Source organism: Stenella coeruleoalba, assembly GCF_951394435.1.
Source record: "Stenella coeruleoalba genome assembly, chromosome: 3".
NCBI classification, from domain to species: domain Eukaryota; kingdom Metazoa; phylum Chordata; class Mammalia; order Artiodactyla; family Delphinidae; genus Stenella; species Stenella coeruleoalba.
Genome location: NC_137148.1, coordinates 107,185,113 through 107,203,281, shown reverse-complemented (window position 1 = coordinate 107,203,281; position 18,169 = coordinate 107,185,113). Strand labels below are relative to the sequence as shown.

Here is an 18,169-nt window from a genome sequence, read left to right as displayed (position 1 = left end):
TGGTAATAACCCCATTTACCTGTAGGGATTTTCAGGAGGATTTTATTAACAATGTAAGTCCATGTAAAAGTCACTCCTAGAAATTAATAACTATGAAACACTCACATTAAAAATCTCTGAAACAGTAAGCATTTCTACAAAGTTTTAGCTCTTTTTGAAAAAATGTATTTCACTATTTCTGAGAAATTACCTCTATGTGTGTGTTTTTCTGAGAAGTAAATGAGAAATCTTCATTCTAACATAAACTAATTATCAGAACAAGAAATATTCTTAAGATAAAATGAGCTCTCAGAATATATCCCAATAATGGAAATTCTAGTGTGATATATACACCCATGTGTACTTCGTTTCTAAATAGTATAGCTAGAAAACAATTTAAATAAAACTGACAGCCTACATTTTTAATCTTGCCCTGAGGTAGAGTAAAATATACGATATTCTGTTTCTATTGAAAACGAAAACTTTAATGTTAGATATTTTTCTTGTAAACATAAATGCTAAGGACTAGAAGAACTCTAATAATTTTGGTCCCTTTAATTTACTCTTCACAGATCTCTTCCAGAAAGATTAAGAGACTCTATCTCTAACAGGGAAGCATGTCTAGTGGAGAGAATGCTAAAACTAAAGGCAGCACCTCTCCATTCTGGATCTTTACTGTCTGATCTTTGTAGCCTACCTCTTTTCTTTCCAATTTCTTTATATTGAATATATTTGAACTTGTCAATTCCAATCTGACAACACAGATTTAAAATAAAAATGAAACCTCAGGCAGAAGGTGAATGTAACATTTCAAAAAAAAATACAGTCTTTGGAATCAAATAAACCAGAGTTTGAAGCTAAACTCCGACAGCTCTCTAGCTGTGTGACCTTGGGCAAGTTACTAAACTGCTCTGAGCCTGTTGTCCACTTCTAGCATAAGACAAAGGAAATTTCATCTCACTCATTCTCCCTTACAGCCCAGTACAGTGCTTGCTACGTAACTAATGATCAATTGTTTTACAGCTATATATAAATATAAATCAATTTGATGCTTAATTTGATTATATTATATACCCAGAAAAGTTTAAAAGCTTAGATTGTTTATCATAAACATCATAAAATACTAAACATTTCAGACATTTCCTAGCATATTTATTCATAACGAGATGGAGTAGAAATTAATAAAACCACATCAGGCTTCAGATCAGCATTTGCTTTTTATACTACGATAAGTTCTTGTTTCAGCTTCCATTTTCTCCACAAGCTATATACCTTAATTATTAAAATGATCCAGGGACACATCCAAATTTACTTCAGTAGTTAGGTATAGCATTAAGAAACAATCTGATCAAAACAGCTGTATAAAATGATGCCAGCACTACCAACCAATTTTTAAAATAAGAGAAAATCTATTCAATCCAGATCTAGATTAATTTGGTCAAGCCACATTAGTAGTTCTATTCTACAGAAAAAAAATAACATGGCAAATATGCTAACAAAAAATGTATTCACAATTTTCTAATACTCTAAAATCTGTGACTATAAGTGTATATAAATTGGCCATAAGAATCATATGCCACTAATGTCACTCTTGATTCAACTTACCCAGGAATTGTGGAGGATGGCTGTGTTAAACTTCCCATCAACACATGCATATAAACTGAAATTTAAAACTAGGATGGTGAAACAGAAACCAAAAAAGGAATTCATCACTCAAATCCCCAAAAATATTTTTTTCACATAGTGTTTTCAATCACAAATCTACCTTTGGACAAAGAATAAGATGAAAGCAGGGGCTCTTTAAAAAATAAAAGCACAAATGTTTTACATAAGCAGGAATTGTCAGTATTATTACTTACAGACTTTACACAAAACTGATAACTGCTATACAGTAACACCTGGAAAGCAATGGAACAGATCTTCCAGTATTTTCAGACACATTTTACAACTGTCTTGCCAAATTTGGTAAAATCAATTACACTTATTATCAACTGTTTCAAGCAATTCTTCAAAATGATGTATTTGACCAAATGGAACTTTGGTCTAATTCAAATGAGATTTAAGTTTTTTAAGCCTTGACTATTTTGAGAGTGTTTGCTAGGTTTCTATTCACATCTATGAACACTAAACCTACTTCATGTGACACTTCGTTAAAAGTGTCAAAACGGAAATAAGATGTCATATTTTCTCTCTTAATCTAGCAATTCAGTTTTACAAGAAAAGTGTAATGAAGCTTCATAATGTGTCCAGAATATTAGGTCATTGTGGTTGTATTTTGTAAGATAAGGAATCAATCTAAAAATGGACTGAGGTGGAATAAAATCTGATAATACCATCTGAATACTATGAACTCTAGAAAACAAAGAAATATTAGGGAAATAAAGGATAGAAAATTAAAATTTAGTTAAGATTAAGAAAATTAGAAGTTAGGTAGAAAAAAGGACAGAAAAATAAAATTTATTTAAATTATGGACTTACAGGACCTCATCGAAAATGCCTACATTTATAGGGTCTGATTCAAGAATTTTGTTTTATTATAGAACTATCATAATTATATTATAATGATTATGTGTTTCAATTAATACAATGCCATTCATTATATTGCTTAGGTTTCGAAAAATTAATTTATGGTATACTGTTAAATGCTCTTTAAATGAAAAAACAAGTCAATTATAATGGACTTGAAATTATTTTTACAATTGACTGTTAGACAATCCATATGTAGAATTTACTCGACTGAATATATAAATATGGTAATGCATGTGTAACAAATGTGTATACTAGCAAAAGTAATCATCAGTTACACACTTACAACCAATGAAAATAAACATTTACAAACACTACTATAAAATATATTGTCAGAAGAACAAATACTGATTAACAAAGATTATTTGACTGTGGTGGGTCTCTATACAGACTTTCCAAAGTTAGGAGATGTTCTTTCTGTAATTTGACCACAACTTCATAGATCTTTAAGAATATTTAATTTAAAAAAGGGAAACCAAGACAAGATATAGGTTAAATAAGAGAAATGCAGAATTTTAAACAACCATAAGGTAAACACATGAATCTTAATGTAAGCAGTTATATGGGGATGATGGATTTATATGCTATGTAATTAATCTAAAATTATCCTGCTATAAATCTACTTGTAGCAGAAGCACCTACAGTGCAATTAATTGAGACACAAAACAGAATTATATGTTCATAAATCTGAAACTCCAGTTTGACAAAGGAAGACGTATCCTAAGAGATGTGGAACATTGATCTAAAGCCATTTCAGATAGAAGTGTTATAAAATGATTCTATAAGAATAACCTCCAGGTATAACAAATGATGTCATGTAAATATGCAATAAACTGCTATCTTAAATTTTCAAGGAAAAGAACTTGTTCCACTGCCAAATAATACTATACGATAAAGTTCCATGCCATATGCTTTAATGACCCAAAATTTGTTTTGCAGTCTTATTGCAAAAATCTACACAATGGGGCTTCCCCGGTGGCGCAGTGGTTGAGAGTCCGCCTGCCGATGCAGGGGACACGGGTTCGTGCCCCGGTTCGGGAAGATCCCACATGCCGCGGAGCAGCTGGGCCCGTGAGCCATGGCCGCTGAGCCTGCGCGTCCGGAGCCTGTGCTCCACAACGGGAGAGGCCACAACAGTGAGAGGCCCGCGTACAGCAAAAACAAAAAAAAAAAAAAAAAAAAAAAAAAAAAAAATCTACACAATGACATAAAATATTGCGTAAAAGATCTGGTAAATCACACAATAAATGGAAGTCCAAATTCATAACTTAACATTTATTATGCTTTATGCTCATTATCCACTTACTGGTCTTTTAGTAATAAAGCACCCCTGTGACTCCCCATTAAATGTCTTCACAAGCTCATACATTAAGAAATGTTTTATATATACAGATATACATTTATACTAAATATGATATAATACACATAATTGGTATGTATATAATCAACATGCAGTCTGATAATACAACAGAGCAATACTCCTGCCTATATAATCTGGGAAAGTTGTTCAAGCTATGTGGGCCTCACTTTTCAAATATTTACAAAGGGCTACAAAGCCATGTATGATACCTGACCCATCATCTCTCACCCCTTTTCCTCTCTGATCTCACATTTTACTACTCTCCCAGCACCTTCTCAACTCTAGTTTCTCTTGCCTTCTGGCTAGTTCTTGACCTGCCAAATACATTTCCCTGGGGACTTGTCCACCTACTGTTTTTGGCTGGAAGGCTTCTCCCTCAGATATCTGCATGGCTCAAATATCATCTCAGTGAGGCCCACCAAACAATCCTATTTAAAACTGCACACCCATCATCCTGCATCCCTTAGCCCCTCCCCTGCTTATTGACTGTCTTTCCCCTCTAGAAAATAAGGCAAGGACTTTTGTCTATTTGTTCTTTCTTTTTGACTGCTCTAACTCCTGCGCCTAGAAAAGTGCCTGGAGTATCAGGTGCTCAGTAAGTATTTGCTGAATAAATGAATGATGAGCGAGACTCAATGTACCTAAAATAGAAGTCACTTCTTCTCTGCTCATGCCTCAAATACACCAATCACCGAAAACTACTCTTCTTCCATTACTCCCTATTGCTAGGAATATTATAATACCATCACCTGAGTCCAAAACCTAGGAGTCACCTTAAACTTTCCCCCATTCCACCCTTACATCTCACCAATCACCTACTTTGGTCAATTCTCTCTCCTCATTACCTCTCAATTCCTTCTCCTCACCTCCACTTCCACTTTGACTCTTTGATCAAGACTCATCTCTCATTTGGTCTGGGGCAACAGCCTCCTAACTGTCTTGTGTCACTATCTCTAGGCACAAGAGATAATCCATCCTTCCATTCATCTAATCCATCCTTCCATGCTCCAGCCACTGAACGGTAATCTGATCATGGTTACCTATGAAGTATTCTTCAAAGCTCCAAATTATGGAACAGATTTTTCACTCTGACTGCTCATTAGAATCACCCAGAAAGATTTTTAACATACTATTCATGGGCTCCATAATAAGTGGATCTAAACCAATTACATCACCCCCACTAATTCTAAGAATCACTGATCTACAAGGTATACTCTAAACCTTTGAGGATGACATACAGGGCATTTCACAATCAAGATCTACCAACAGCTTTTGAGCCTCATGTCTCCTGCCACCAGATATGCTTGAATCAAACACACTATTTGCTATCATGCTATTCTTCCACCTTTGCCTTCCCATGTATCCCCACTCACCTGGCAATGTCCCTGTGCATTACTTCTAGTTTGGAGGAAGCACTGCATTTTCCTGTTCTCCTTGGGAACTTCTTCCCTTACATTCCTGTGTATCTTATACTTCCCTCCATTATAGCAGTCAGCTATAGCAGTGGACAAGGAAATATCTGAGAATAACTGGCTGAAATCAAAGTTATTCATTTAAGTTTTTAAGTAAGTTTTGGTTTCTGTACTCAATGAAATGGATCACTGATACCTTTTTTCCTTTTGAGCTCCAATTCAAAAAGTCATTGTTAAAGCAAACAAGTCAATGAAAACATTCCACCTATACTTTAAGAGCTCTATTACTATATAGTTATTCAAATGTAATAAATAAAACCATCAGTAACACCTTAAGCCTTTCATGAATAAACAATGTATTTTTTTCTAAATATGTTTTAAAATCAATCTTGTATTTTTCTAAAACAAAAAAGTAATATATATGAACCATGAAAATCAGACCATGAGGAAACATACAATTGTGAGTGATGGCTTTATATTCATTGTCTTTAAATCCAGTGACTAACTCTCTGGAACAGACGAGTAATAGACATAGAAAGAAATGCAGAAGTGCTGATTCCTTTCCTATAATTTTTCCCAAAAGGAAAATATAACATTTATGGAATAGTTAAGAATGGCTTGGATATTTGAAAACAAAATTAATAAAAAATAATTTATACAAAGGTCTAAACCCTAGAGCCACATTAGAATCACCTGGGAAGTTTTTAACACTACCCATGCTACAGGCCTCACCTGTAAAAGACTCTGATATAATGAGTCAGGGATGGGTTCCATCACCAGAATTTTTTCAAAGTCCCCCAGGGGACTCCATTGCGCAGTCAGGGCAGAGAACCACTGAATCAGCACCCTCCTTACTACAGCAAAGCCCAGCTTTCAGAAGACAGTTGCAATAAACGCTTTCCAGTCAACATTATTTCTTTCCCATGAGAGGAAAAAAAGAATATGAACATTGTAAATTGGAAAATATTAATAATAGTTAACAGTTATATAGGAATTAGTACATATCAAGCATTATTCTAAGGCCTTCTAATACATTGACCTTTTTATTCCTCGCAATGGCTCTGTAAAGTTGGCATTATTTTATGCCATTCTGCTTCTGCAAAAATAGCTAACAGTTACAGAATGCTTAACACTGCCGGGTATTATTCTGAGTGCTGCTATATACATTAACTCATTTAATCTTCACAACAGTGTTGTGAGGTAAGTACTGTTGTTATATCCATTCGACAGATAAGGAAACTAAGGCACTGAGAAGTTAAGTAACTTGACTAAGGCCATTCAGCTAGTGAATGGCAGAGCTGGGATTTGAAGCCAGGTAGTATCGTGCCAGACTTAATTAAAAAACAAAATCCTGGTGTTCTGTGCTATATAACAGGCACAAAATATATTAATATGCCATAAAATTACTAAACACGTCTTTGGTTTTCTCCTCTTCAGGAGACAGTAATACAAATGAGAGGAAGATGCTCACTTAAGAAAATTAAAATAAGAATCATTTGATCCTAGTTCCAAGACAGGTACCAATGTTGGACCCAACTGGAGCTTTCATGACTTAGAAGGAAAAAGATTGAGAAGGATGACAGAGATGGGAAACCCAACTCTGTATCAGATGTGAAAGCAGAGATTGGTTAGAAGCCTGAGTTCTCCTCCCTGGGGGCTCCATGAGGAAAAGGAAGGTCTGTGTGTCCACTGCTTATAGAACGTGCTCAATAAATGTTTTTGAGCAAATGAAATCAACTGGCTTTTAAGATGTGAGATGACTGAATTCTAAAGCAGAATACTTAAATTTATTTTCACCCTATATTTTTTTTCACATTTTAAGATACTCATCATGAATATTAAATAATCTTATTTCATTTAAAATTTATTTTTGTATAATAGACTATTAAATTAAAACATTGTTTCATCATTAAAATGATGATCTTTAAATATTTTAATCTGTGCATGCAAAAATTTACATTAAAATTAAATTATATAGTAAATTTAATAAATATATAATTATTTATATAACTGATAGAAGTATAATTATTAAATTTATGAAAAAAGACACTTCTAGGGCTTCCCTGGTGGCGCAGTGGTTGAGAGTCCACCTACCGATGCAGGGGACACGGGATCGTGCCCCGGTCCGGGAAGATCCCACATGCCGCGGGGCGGCTGGGCCCGTGAGCCATGGCCGCTGAGCCTGCACGTCCGGAGCCTGTGCTCCGCAACGGGAGAGGCCACAACAGTGAGAGGCCCGTGTACTGCAAAAAAAAAGACACTTCTAATAATTAGCTCAAAAGCTAGGTAACCACACTGATAACTCAAGGCCGAGTTATTAGGAATTCTCTTGGGCCTGACTCACGGCTCCTCAGGTGGGGTCACCATCTGGTCCATGATCTTGCTGAGGAAAGCACAACCACAGATCTTCCCTTAATCAAGGACACAATGGCTACACTCTGGGTTTTCACCAGAGAATATGCATAATTCAAATTTCCTGTTGGCCAACCTAATACAAAACATTTGCCCGAGAAGTAATACCCATAGACGGCTCTCTGAAAAGTATTCTGAATTTTAAAATACAGTCACGGAAGTTATCCAACAATGGTGTACCTGACCATAATTGCACTGTCTCTAAGTAGAATTCCTCCTGAAGAACTGCCCTTGTGCATTACAGTCTTGGTTTATATTGAGGGAATTTATTAGAAACAGCCAAGCAAATCATACTATTCTACTTATCAAAGAAGTGGTGCTGAGTATGTGATCCCTCAGAACCCCTGTCTGCTCCATGGGGAAGATTTCTCCCAGGTCTTAGTATCAAGTCAAGCTAGGGTTCTCTTTAAGGCCAGGAAAAAAGGAACTCAACATGTATTTTTCCTTTTTTTTTTCTTATTTTTCTATATATGTCTTCCTTTTTCCCTTATTTCTTCACATTTTAATTTTATTTTATTGTATGTTACTTTTATTAATCTGTATATTTCTTTAAACCATCTACTCTATAAATAAATACGCTCTACAATAAAAATGAATGAAACAGAAAGGGATAATGAAGAGTTCAACTAGCACTGACTGTGAAGAATGAGGGATACAGCTTTCAAAATTATAAATGGTGAGTGAAGATTTTAAAATCTCAGAATATTAAGAAATCCATTTCATTCATTAGTTCCCAAAACAATGCCGGTTGAATTTCTTAAATAAATATATTATTTTCATTCAGTTAATTTAGAAACTTGTAACATGCTTTTTATACTATAAATGTCCAACGCCTTTGCAAGACAGGCTAACATTAAACGTATGTCATGACTCAAACTGATTTATTTGTGGTCAAGCCTTAACGAGAGTATTGTTTAACAGGACAGTAAATGAAAAGAGCATGAGAATTCTGAGGAACTGCAGCCCCTCAATTTTTCAGTTTACATGTTTTCCTATTGCTCAATAATATCAAATAATGACTCATATGATTCAAGACACTGATTTTATTTAAATGAAGTTTATGTTTAGCTTAAACACCTTATTAAAAGTTACTTTTAATATATTTTGTGCAAAAGAAGTAACATGCTATAGTCAAAGTAAAATGCAGTATAGTTATATGATAGATTACATTTTTTTGTATGTTGAGCACTAATTCATTAATTCACTAGCTGGAAAAGAGATTGAAATGAATGTTTCTCACATAGCTTTTTGGAAACCAAGACAAAGGAAGTGGAAGTAGAAAACTGACTAGAAATTTTTTCAGGAAATTAGAATACTTTTGATCAATTAAGGAGGAAGAGTATTCAAAGTTTTTAACTAATATGAGTGTTTATGTTATCATGGAACTCATTCCAAATTGCGTGGAAGCATCTTCCAAACTTTGCATTTTTCACAACTGTTGGAAAACACACATTGTCAGAATTCAGGTGGTAAGGTATTAGTTAACAATGAAAACAGACTAGCTAAGACTACAAAACATGGAGAAACTGTACCAAGTTTGTCCTTCAACTCACAATGCAATTTTATTTTGTACAATGAAGGAAGCAGTGTGGCAGAAAAGAGATTTCATAAAATCAATGCGGGATGATTTCATCTGACAAGTGGAATGGGGGTGGGAAGAGTAGGTGTGAGAAGCTCACTACTTTTAGTTAAGTTAAAAACTAAATATGACTGAATTAGAACCAAGAAAAGACTGAATTTTTGAAGGACTGAATTTTAGGTAAAAATCCCAGACTTATACTTCTTTCATAGATATTAATATACTTTAGCGGCATAAACCATGTTCATGATACAGTAAAATTAGCATTACAGAAAAGGGAAGCTCATAAGTAACAGAAAGAAGCTAAGAAGGATGTGTGACAGCCCTATAAGAATGGGACAGATATTTTAACCTTAATGGTTATGTTACCAAGAATTTGTATGTAGTTACATTTTTTATGGTATAGTTCTCTGGTATTACAAGCCCTGGGAAACACTTCCAGAATATATCCTTTGGTGAAATAATGGAATTTTCTAGGGTGTTTACAGCCTTCAGGGGGCCAAGATTAGACATAAGACATTCTGGTGTGAAATTAACTCTTTAAAAAATCTATTAAAAATCGGTTTAGTCATAAGAAATGATTTTTTAAGCCACAGGGAAGTATTTCCATCAACATGGAACTCTGTTTGCTTTGGAACAACATTTAATTAGACAAAATAAAGATACATATTTTTTGGCTCCATTTAACTGCTAACATTAAAAAGATAAATACACACTATTCTGAAAATGACTCTTAGATGGATGAAATGCAAAACTCCCTCACAGGGAGAAGAAGAATCATTGAAATTATTTTAATGCTTTAATGTAAGTGATCTCATTAAAACAAAAACCAAAGAAAAGGAACTTCCCATTCTGCTAAGACACAGAATGAAAATGAATTGTACAAATAATTTTTCAACAGTGAGAACTTTCTACTCCTCACTAGTCTAGTAATTTACTAAAAAATACCTATAACAAAGAAAGTGTAACTGTATTATACGATTTACAACTCTAAACAGCCAAGTTTGAAAAACTTAATTCTCTGTAAACTATTTAAAATACACATCTCATTCTCACTAGAAAATTACTTCATTTCCTAGAGAATCTTTTAATGACATTTGCAACGTGTGGATTATCTGACTCAAAGTATCAACACTCTTATGCCTACCTGGTCCAGGCAGTTAAACTAAACGTGCAAGAAGAGGCTGGTGCACAACAATAGGTCATGAAGGGACTCAAGACTGCCTGCCTCTGCTAATGGCATCAAAAAACAAAATCAAGAAAACCTTAAAACACCCCACATGCCAAACGACATTTAAGAGCCATATGCAGCCTCCCAAGCTGCCAGATTGTAGCTCAGATAACTAGAAAAGCAGTAGCCAAGATAGAGCTCAACCAAAAATGTGAACTTGGCCAACAGCAGGTGCCAATAAATTCTAACACTCACAGAGTGTAAAGCATAGAATAATTTTTCGTGATCATGCTTCAGTTAGTCCTCTATACTTATACAATTAAGATATAAATGAGTATAACAGCAACCCACGAAGTCTGATGATTATGAACATCTGCCATATGTCCTTGAAAAGTAGATGTTTCTACCTCTAGGTAGGGAAGGAAGGATCTCAATTCTGACTCTCCAATGGTCTCAGGTACAGAGAGAACCAGTCTGTCTGAGACCCATCAGCAACCAAAGCCCTCTTTTTTCAGAAGAAGTCAAGTCACTCCTGGGCCCTATGTGTCATGTCTTGGAATATCAAGGTTGGCCTGTCATGAGCATTTAATTTACTGAGAACGTGATGAGAAACAATGCATATCAAAATGCATTTGTAATGTATTTTATTGCTCGTTAATGACAGAAGAAAGGAAAAGTAGGTAGAGGAAGAAACAGAGCAAGGGGCCAACAAGCAAGACATATTTTCCCAGACCACCAGGACCTTATCGTGAGGAAGAACCGAAGCTATTAATATATATCACTTCCTGAAACATCTGGGAAACATCAGGAGGGGTTTCCAGCTGCCTTGAGAGACAAGTTCCAGGGTGGTCTTGTGAATTGACTGCAGAATGAGATACTACTGACTTCCTTTCCTACCAAAAGTTCCAATGAAATTCAGAAAAGGAGGCTAATCTAGAAATTCGTACAGTAATTTTTTTAATGTAGATAGAGTCTGATCTGTTTGAGATTCCTTCAATACATATATTAAATAATCACTTGTTAAATAATGTTTTCCACAGCCTCAAGATCAGTTATTTAATATGATACTTAAAGACTGAAGCAAATATTTGTAGTGCATGTCTGAAAGTCATCCATGCTTTATGTTTTACCAATATTGGATTCCTCATAGTTCTAAAATACTGAAACATACTCATTTCTTGTTCTTTGCCAAAAAAACCTTACACTTGTATTCTTCATTGGAAAAAATTTTATTTCATCTGACTTTTTGATATAGATGAATCACTCATTAATAATAATTAGTAAATGAATAAAATTGATGAAACCATATTATATGTAATATCATACATGATCTATTCAGTATTACGACAATAGCTAACACCTATTGACAATTTACTACGTGCCAGATACTATGTAGAACTTTACAAGGATCATTTCACTGTTTCACTTAATCTTCTACAAAATCTATGAGGCAGACACCATTACAATCTCTGCTTTCAATTGAATTAAACAAGGCTCAGAGAAGTAATTTTAAAAAGACAATGAAACTAATGAGTGGTAGACTGGTGACTCAAACCCAAATTCAGTTTATACCTCTCTCTATCTCTCTCTGTTCCTCTATCTCTCTGTCTCTCTCTCTCTCTCTCCCTCCTTCCCTCTCCTCCCTCTTGCCAATATTATGCTTAATTGTATATATACACAGAGAAAGCAGACTTTAATTCAGCAGTAAAGAATACTAGAAGATTCCTAGATTTTCAAATAATGTAATTCATAAACAAGAATAGCTACACGCTATACAATAATTGTAATATTTTTGTCCAATTCTTTTCCTACAAGACCTGCAAGCCTGTTTATCATTTTTAAAAGATAACATTCCATCATGATGCTTCATTTATTCAAACTCAAAAATTGTGAACATGTTTCTGTAACAGCGCTGTTAACTCTGCAAGAACTTTTATTAGGAGGAAAAGTCAAACAAAATCCTAAAAGCTATGGAAAGTTTAGCAAAGAAAATTCAAAATTTTAAGAAAATTCTGTTGTAGATGGTTCTTATAAAAGAAATATGGAAACAAAATTACTGATGGGTTTCATAGTTTATTCTATGACCAGATGTGAAATTTCACCTTTATGTGAATGCCAACCCAGAGTGGAATAGATTAATTTTTCCATATAATGTGAACAGTAGCATAGTTGGACATTTCAAGTAACCTAAAACCCGACCTGGAAAGCCCGAGTTTGGCTGTGCCCCAATCTACCTACTCAGTGTCCAAGAAATGTAAAACACACCCTAATGTTAAAATGCTTAGATATAATTTAATTGTATACTTATCTTTACTAAATTTATTAACAGATAATATTTAATATATTCCTTGGTAAAGAAATTTTCCATTATTCCTTTAAATAAGACTCAGGGTCAGGGTTAGGGTTAGGGTGAGGGTTAGGATTAAATCAATGCCACCTCTAAAATAAATGTTGTTTAAATAGCTCCTTTAAAGATTGAAATCTCAAAATAAAGTCAATTCTATGTAATTGCTTAGCAAAATATAAAGTCAACATTCTGAAACAGTATCCCTTTAGAAGATAACATTTTCTAATGCTAGGAAAAAATGGAGAAATTATTTTTTTCATACAGATTCTGAAGTTAGTGATGGGCAACTGTCAGTCTAAAATTCAAATGTATTGACAAAAGTTAATGTAAACATGGTGATCATAAAGTTATATCCTACAAGACTTGGAGTTCCCTTTGTCTCTTCTTTCACGTCAATTAATGAAAAGATCTAAGATTCCACTTATTCTAACAGAGAGGGTGCAGATCTACTATTAACTCCCCTTTAACCAGAACAAATGCCTATATTATAAATAAAATATTAAATCAATTCTTGAGCATGTAGGTCACCTCAGCATATTTTACTGTCTTGGATCAGGAATGGGCAGGCTGCTATGTGAGGACTGTACCTTCACAGCAGAATCAATGAAAACTTGAATGGAGGGACATAAAAGGTTTGTTAAAACTTTCTATGTGATGTTAAGGCAATAAAGCATCAGATAAAATAATTTTCCATCATTATTTAAAATATGATTTTTTTACTCATCCATACAGAGACAATGTCTGAAAAGTAATATTTTCATGTAAGCAAATATCAACTGACTGTGTTTTCCATATGAAGTATTTTTTTGCCTTCCAATTAGTTTTATATTAAATGGAAAGACAAATCTTTTTCATTGAGTTTATTAAATTACCTATTTTTAAACTATAATGTGCTTATCTACATTTTTATTATAAAGGTATACGTAAGTTGGTTTTATAAAAGAAAATTAGTTTCTATCAATAAAAGGAAGAAGGTATGTAATAATTTTAAATTTGCATAGCACATATGCCAAGTAACTAGTTACTATTAATACTTACTTTCTGTAATAAATATAAGAAATACTTCCCCGTAGTGTAAATATTATGATGCATAAAAAAGAAAGCTAAATTAAGGAAAGTGGGATTACATTTCTAAAAGAAAAATGAATGGGACTGTGTAATCTTGAGGTATAATGACTTCACAGGGAACAAGTTTTCATAAAATGTTTCTTTGATACTGAGAAAGCATTTAACTCCAACCACTTGAAAACCAAACTGTAGTGAAAACTGCAATACGTTATTTAAGTGTTAAGTAACTTTTACTAAGATTAACTTTCAGGAAAACTGTTTTAAACGCAATGCTTTTCATTTCAAAACCAATTTGTGAAGGGAAAAAACCTCAGATTATTTCATAAAACGAATTACTACAATAAAACAACAGTTCATAACAGATTATTTAAATAATGGGTGCAGTTGAGAAAATGGAATGAGGGCAGACACAAAACAAAATTTTAGAGAACCAGTCATAATATTAAGCAGTTACTTAACATCGTCAGAACTTCTGTTTTTCCACATAATCATGCCTTTTAAAGTTTTGTGAATAAGTCTATTATAAGTGATACAACATTATGAGTTAATTTTTCCTATGCTTTAAAAATGTATGTTAAATTTCCACATAAGAATCTTCCAAGAAACTACAGAGTTTAACTATTTGAAAACAAAGAGATGCGATTATATACCTAACCAAAATAACAACAAACAAAGGACAAAATGCTAAAAGCTACAGCCCAAGAGAACAGAATTAATCCTCTTGTTAGAGACAGGAAACGGATACGCATGTATATAAACACCAATAAAGCAAATAAAGCGAAAGTAGCATCTTCCAGAGATGTAACTATAAACATAAGCTGCTGCTTAAAGTTACGGGTCACGCTAATAAGAAAGCCTTGGACAGGCCTCAGCTCTGATAAGAAAGGCATCTACCACAATCGCCCTTGTGTCCATCACTGGCTGTTGCTATCATTTTCAAGCAAAGACAAAGATACAGAGAGAATAAATAGAATTAGACTGTAAATTGTCACCCACCTGTAATATGAGAACATTTTCATCACAGCTCAAGTCTTACCTCATAAGACCAGACGCACTGAGTCCCACCAAAACGTCGAACACATCTTCCTACTTCCACGTCCTCGTGAGTCGTGTACATTTCTCTGAGGCATTCACCAATATGTGGCACCATCCTCCTGAGAACCTCGCGACTGAAGATCATTCCAGGTCCTCCCATGCAGAAGTTCTCCCCAGGCTCCAGCCCCAGCTTTCCAAGTTCTTCAATATTCCCCAGGCCAGTCTGGCCCAGGTAGAGGGGCTTGCTGCTATTCAGTGATCTAAGAAACTCTTCCAACTTATCACCTACAAAGAGAAAGGCAACAATCACTCCTTTTCCTAATTTCATAATCATTTATAACACACCAAGCAAGGGAAAGAACTTCCAGTATTGTGCACAAACTCCCCACAAGTCTTATACAATTGAAAAGAAAAAAAACCTCTTTGAATATTCCATTATTTTAAAAATACTAATTTTTAAATTATAATAAAATTTTCATCACATATACCTATCTATCCACCTATAAGATATTGCATTCACCAGGAATGCCCTCTTTTTTAAATGTTTGTATCAAATTACCCAATTCATTATTTTCATATCTAATTGTCAATATTTCCTCTGCCAACCATCTCTAAGGATTTCACTCCTCTCAACCCAAACCCAAGAAATCTCTAGTTATTAACTCTACACTCCGTTCTTGTTAAATTATAATAAAATTTAATCAATCTTCTAGTCAATGAAAAACCTTAAGTCTGATGACAGTCATCAGATTTTTTTTTTTGCGGTATGTGGGCCTCTCACTGTTGTGGCCTCTCCCTTTGTGGAGCACAGGCTCTGGACGCGCAGGCTCAACAGCCATGGCTCATGGGCCCAGCCGCTCCACAGCATGTGGGATCTTCCTGGACCGGGGCACGAACCCGTGTCCCCTGAATCGGCAGGCGGACTCTCAACCACTGCGCCACCAGGGAAGCCCATCAGATTTTTTTTAAAGGTGAAATAATGACAAGGAGAATAAAGACAGGTTTCTTAGCATGTATGAAGTAGTGATAAAATTCTCAGAAATAAAATATTAATATTCAGCCCTGATTGGCAGACCACTGATACCCTGATAATTGATTTAGTTTAGTGTTTTGTCCGTAACTAAACTCAAGTCATATACAACCCAAAAGGTGTGTATATACACATATGTATGTGTGTGTATATACATACATACATAGAGAGAGAGAGAGAGAATATCAAACTTGCCATGAAATATAACACTTTGGAACTTTGGAAAGTACCCTTTTAGGAAAAAATTAACACTTGTTAAAATTTATATAATTGGGTTTATAGTTTGTAAGTTCATCAGAAAAAACAATTTTAAAATAAAGTTCTGTAGCTAAAACAGTTCCAAAGCATTTCGTACTCTACCAAGTAATATACTGGAATAAGTAGTCACCTTCTTTACATTCCCAGTCAGCATTTCTACTATCAGTTTTGATGAGCACAGCAACTGCAGTCGTTATCTTGATGCTATGCCATGCCCCTTGGATTTAGTGAGTTTCAGCTGACTATTATTGGGTTCTTAATACAAAATGCCTTTAATTCTTAATAGAAATGGAAAGAATATGGCATTTCAATGTTCTGAAGGACAATCTTTCAAAGCACTAAAAGATATGACAGAAGTGGATGCTGTTAATGCATTTTGGAAATTGTCTGCAAAGTGTGGCAAACTTCTGCCAGAAAACCTTTGTGATTTTAAAGACACACAGAAGACATGGGGACTATAAGATAGTGGATCTATCAATTATAGATATCTACATAACTTATACCTACCTATAAGATACTGCAATCACCAGGAATGCAATCTTTTTTAAATGTTTGTATCAACTTATCCAATTCATTATTTTCATATCTAATAATCAGTACCTTCTCTGCCAACCATCTCTAAGGATTTCACTCCTCTCAACCCAAACCCAAGAAATCTCTAGTTATTAACTCTATACACGCAGTCCTTACCAAAATGTGACAGGTTTTTTTTGGGGGGGGTCTTATTTATTTGTTTGTTTTTCCTTGAGTATGTAAAAGATACTACCTGAATCAGGAGAAAGCAATGAGGCTACAATTAGAGTGGTGTAAACTAAGTAAGGGCTGCCCCCCTTTGACCAAGAAGCTAGGAAATGTGGAAAGAAACAGAGGGAGGGGCTTCCATGGTGGCTCAGTGGTTAGGAATCCGCCAGCCAATGCAGGAGACACGGGTTCGAGTCCCCCGTCCTGGAGGATCCCACATGCGGTGGAGCAACTAGGCCCCTGCGCCACAGCTGCTGAGCCGGAGTGCTACAACTACTGAAACCCACGTGCCTAGAGCCCGGGCTCCGCAACAAGAGAAGCCACCGCAATGAGAAGCCTGCGCTCGCAATGAAGAGTAGCCCCCGCTCGCCGCAACTAGATAAAGCCCGCACAGCAAAGAAGACCCAAGGCCGCCAAAAAACACACGCACACACCAACACACACAGAGGGAGCCCTCCTTCAATACAATCTAGCTACTTCCCTTGTGTTCCTCTCCGCAAAGAGCAAGACTGTAAAGATTTCCTCCCGCTCTAAAGAACATTCCTCTGCTCAGTTTAGCAATCTCTGGCCAGAGCCACTCACACGCAGGGTGAAGGACCGCGCCTCTTTTAAAACGGACAAAGTTTTCTCGTGCTGGGGCTGCGCGTGGTTTTGGGAAGGACTTCCCAGCCCCTGCTTAACGCCGCAACCACCAAGATGGACTGGAAAGTATCCAGCCTAGTGTGTGCTAGTACAGCTTGGAGCTCCTAGGGTCTGGATAATTCGCAGGCGCTGTCCCCTTTTCCCCCACCACCAATTCCAGTCAATACAGCCATCCCCTCAGGGTTTTACTGAGTTGTTGCCGGGGGCGTAAGGAACTGCTTGAGGCTGCACTGCGGTGGCTGGAAGGAGCTGTGCGCGGGAGCGGCTGGGATGCTCAAGGACCCCCACTGAGCGGCGGGTGGTGCAGAAGGAAAGGAAACGCACAGAGAAGGGTGTGGGACAGCGAAGATGATTCCTCAATCTCACCAGTTCCAAAACTAAGCTTGATCCAGTAAAAACAAAAGGATAGGGGGATAATCAAGATCACCGATCTCCAAACTGGCTCCCGCCTGCATCCTCCACCCTCCCTTTCTCCACCGAGGACACGCCCCTCTGGACCGATTAGGGAAACTACCTCCACCTGGGGCTTTCAGAGCAGTGTAAAATGCGAACAGCCTAAGGCTTAACCCCGAGGTCCCTTTCCTCGCCTTCCTACACGGCAAAGAGTAG

The 18,169-nt window shown here is 35.8% G+C and overlaps 1 protein-coding gene across 1 annotated transcript in view; it reads right to left on the bottom strand.

Annotated features, from left to right (window-relative positions):
* CHSY3 (chondroitin sulfate synthase 3) overlaps positions 1-18,169 on the bottom strand; it is a 277,410-nt gene that overhangs the window by 257,781 nt on the left and 1,460 nt on the right. The window contains exon 2 of the mRNA XM_079917417.1: positions 14,891-15,174. Coding sequence (XP_079773543.1) covers positions 14,891-15,174 — 284 coding nt within the window. The remainder of the gene's footprint in view (positions 1-14,890; positions 15,175-18,169) is intronic.